The sequence below is a fragment of the Octopus bimaculoides genome, chromosome 15 (genome assembly GCF_001194135.2).
Source record: "Octopus bimaculoides isolate UCB-OBI-ISO-001 chromosome 15, ASM119413v2, whole genome shotgun sequence".
In the NCBI taxonomy this organism is placed as follows: domain Eukaryota; kingdom Metazoa; phylum Mollusca; class Cephalopoda; order Octopoda; family Octopodidae; genus Octopus; species Octopus bimaculoides.
Window position 1 is genome coordinate 40,346,846 of NC_068995.1, and position 1,307 is coordinate 40,348,152.

Below are 1,307 nucleotides of genomic sequence, written 5' to 3' on the forward strand. Positions count from 1 at the left end.
TATATATATATATATATATATATATATATATATATATATATATCCGTATAAGAAAGGATGACCACTAGGTGATACATACATGTATGTGTGTATGTATATATATCATCATCGTTTAACATCACTTTTCATGCTAGCATGCGTCTGATGGAATTTGTTGAAGCAGATTTTCAATAACTACCCATATGTGTAGATTTGTATTTATACATAATAAAAGAAAAACTTACACTGTTAACAACAGTTTGGGGGAATATAATTCCTTTTATCTCCGGCGTTTCCCATATTTCCAAATAGTCCCTGCATATCTGGCTGTCCAGTACAACATAATGTGAAACATCCAATGATAGAAATACATCATTTTCTGTGGAAACAAGAACAAAATAGGAAAAATAAGTCATATTTTCAGACAACAACAATCAAAGAACTATAATATTCAGGATTATAAACTTCCTCCATAGAGACGGAATATTTTTAAATATTAACATCTTCAAGCAGCCTCTCTGTTGCTGGTGTCATAAATCTGCAATGCACCAGTACATACTCTGTAAAGTTGGTGGTTAGAATGATGGAAAATATCACAAAGCCTAATGTGTGCATGCATGTATATGTGTGTGTATGCGTGTATGTGTGCATGTGCAAAAGTGCAGACGACTTTGTGTTTGTGGGTGCACCAGTGGGTTGAAATGCAAGGTAACTTAGCCATTTGTCAAGTAGAGATTGACAAAGTAAGTACTAAGTTTGAGATGATTAAGACATGCAGGTGGTGCCCCAGCTTGGCCACACATTGACTGAAGCAATTAAAAAGAACAAAAGATTAAACCAACTCATCCACACTTACCTTTATTCGATGTGCAATTGTTCTGGCATAAAAGACTTTTGCAAGGAACATCTTTTCGAAGATAGAGTTCTTGTACCATACTAATAACATTGCTTTTCCTGTTCGACTTTAGCCGGAACTGTCTGTTTATTCTGGAAATCTGGGATATAGAGGTGGCAGACGGAGCTTTCTCAAAGTCATCACTTTCTTCGGCAGTCATATTTCAGTATTGGTTTGTACAACTGTTAAATACAAAAAAGATGAAATGATGTCTCCACTAAAGAAATAAGTGTGTATGTGTGTGTGTGTGTGTGTGTATGTGTGTGTACACACACATGCATGTGTATCGTCATCATCATTGTCATCAACAACACCACCATTATCAGTTAATGTTCATGTTCTAGGCTGACACATGCATTAGACTATATATATGTCACTCATGTCAGCATGGAAGGCAGATGTTAAACGATGATGATATATATATATATATATA

The 1,307-nt window shown here is 34.9% G+C and overlaps 1 protein-coding gene across 2 annotated transcripts in view; it reads right to left on the bottom strand.

The window, feature by feature from the left end:
• Positions 1-1,307, bottom strand: part of LOC106871718 (DIS3-like exonuclease 1) — a 37,122-nt gene that overhangs the window by 31,886 nt on the left and 3,929 nt on the right. For both annotated transcript variants that reach the window (XM_014918328.2, XM_014918329.2), the window contains 2 exons: positions 836-1,056; positions 225-358 (listed from right to left, as the gene is read on the bottom strand). In XM_014918328.2, the coding sequence (XP_014773814.1) occupies positions 225-358; positions 836-1,034 (333 nt within the window). In that variant the 5' untranslated portion in view covers positions 1,035-1,056. The remainder of the gene's footprint in view (positions 1-224; positions 359-835; positions 1,057-1,307) is intronic.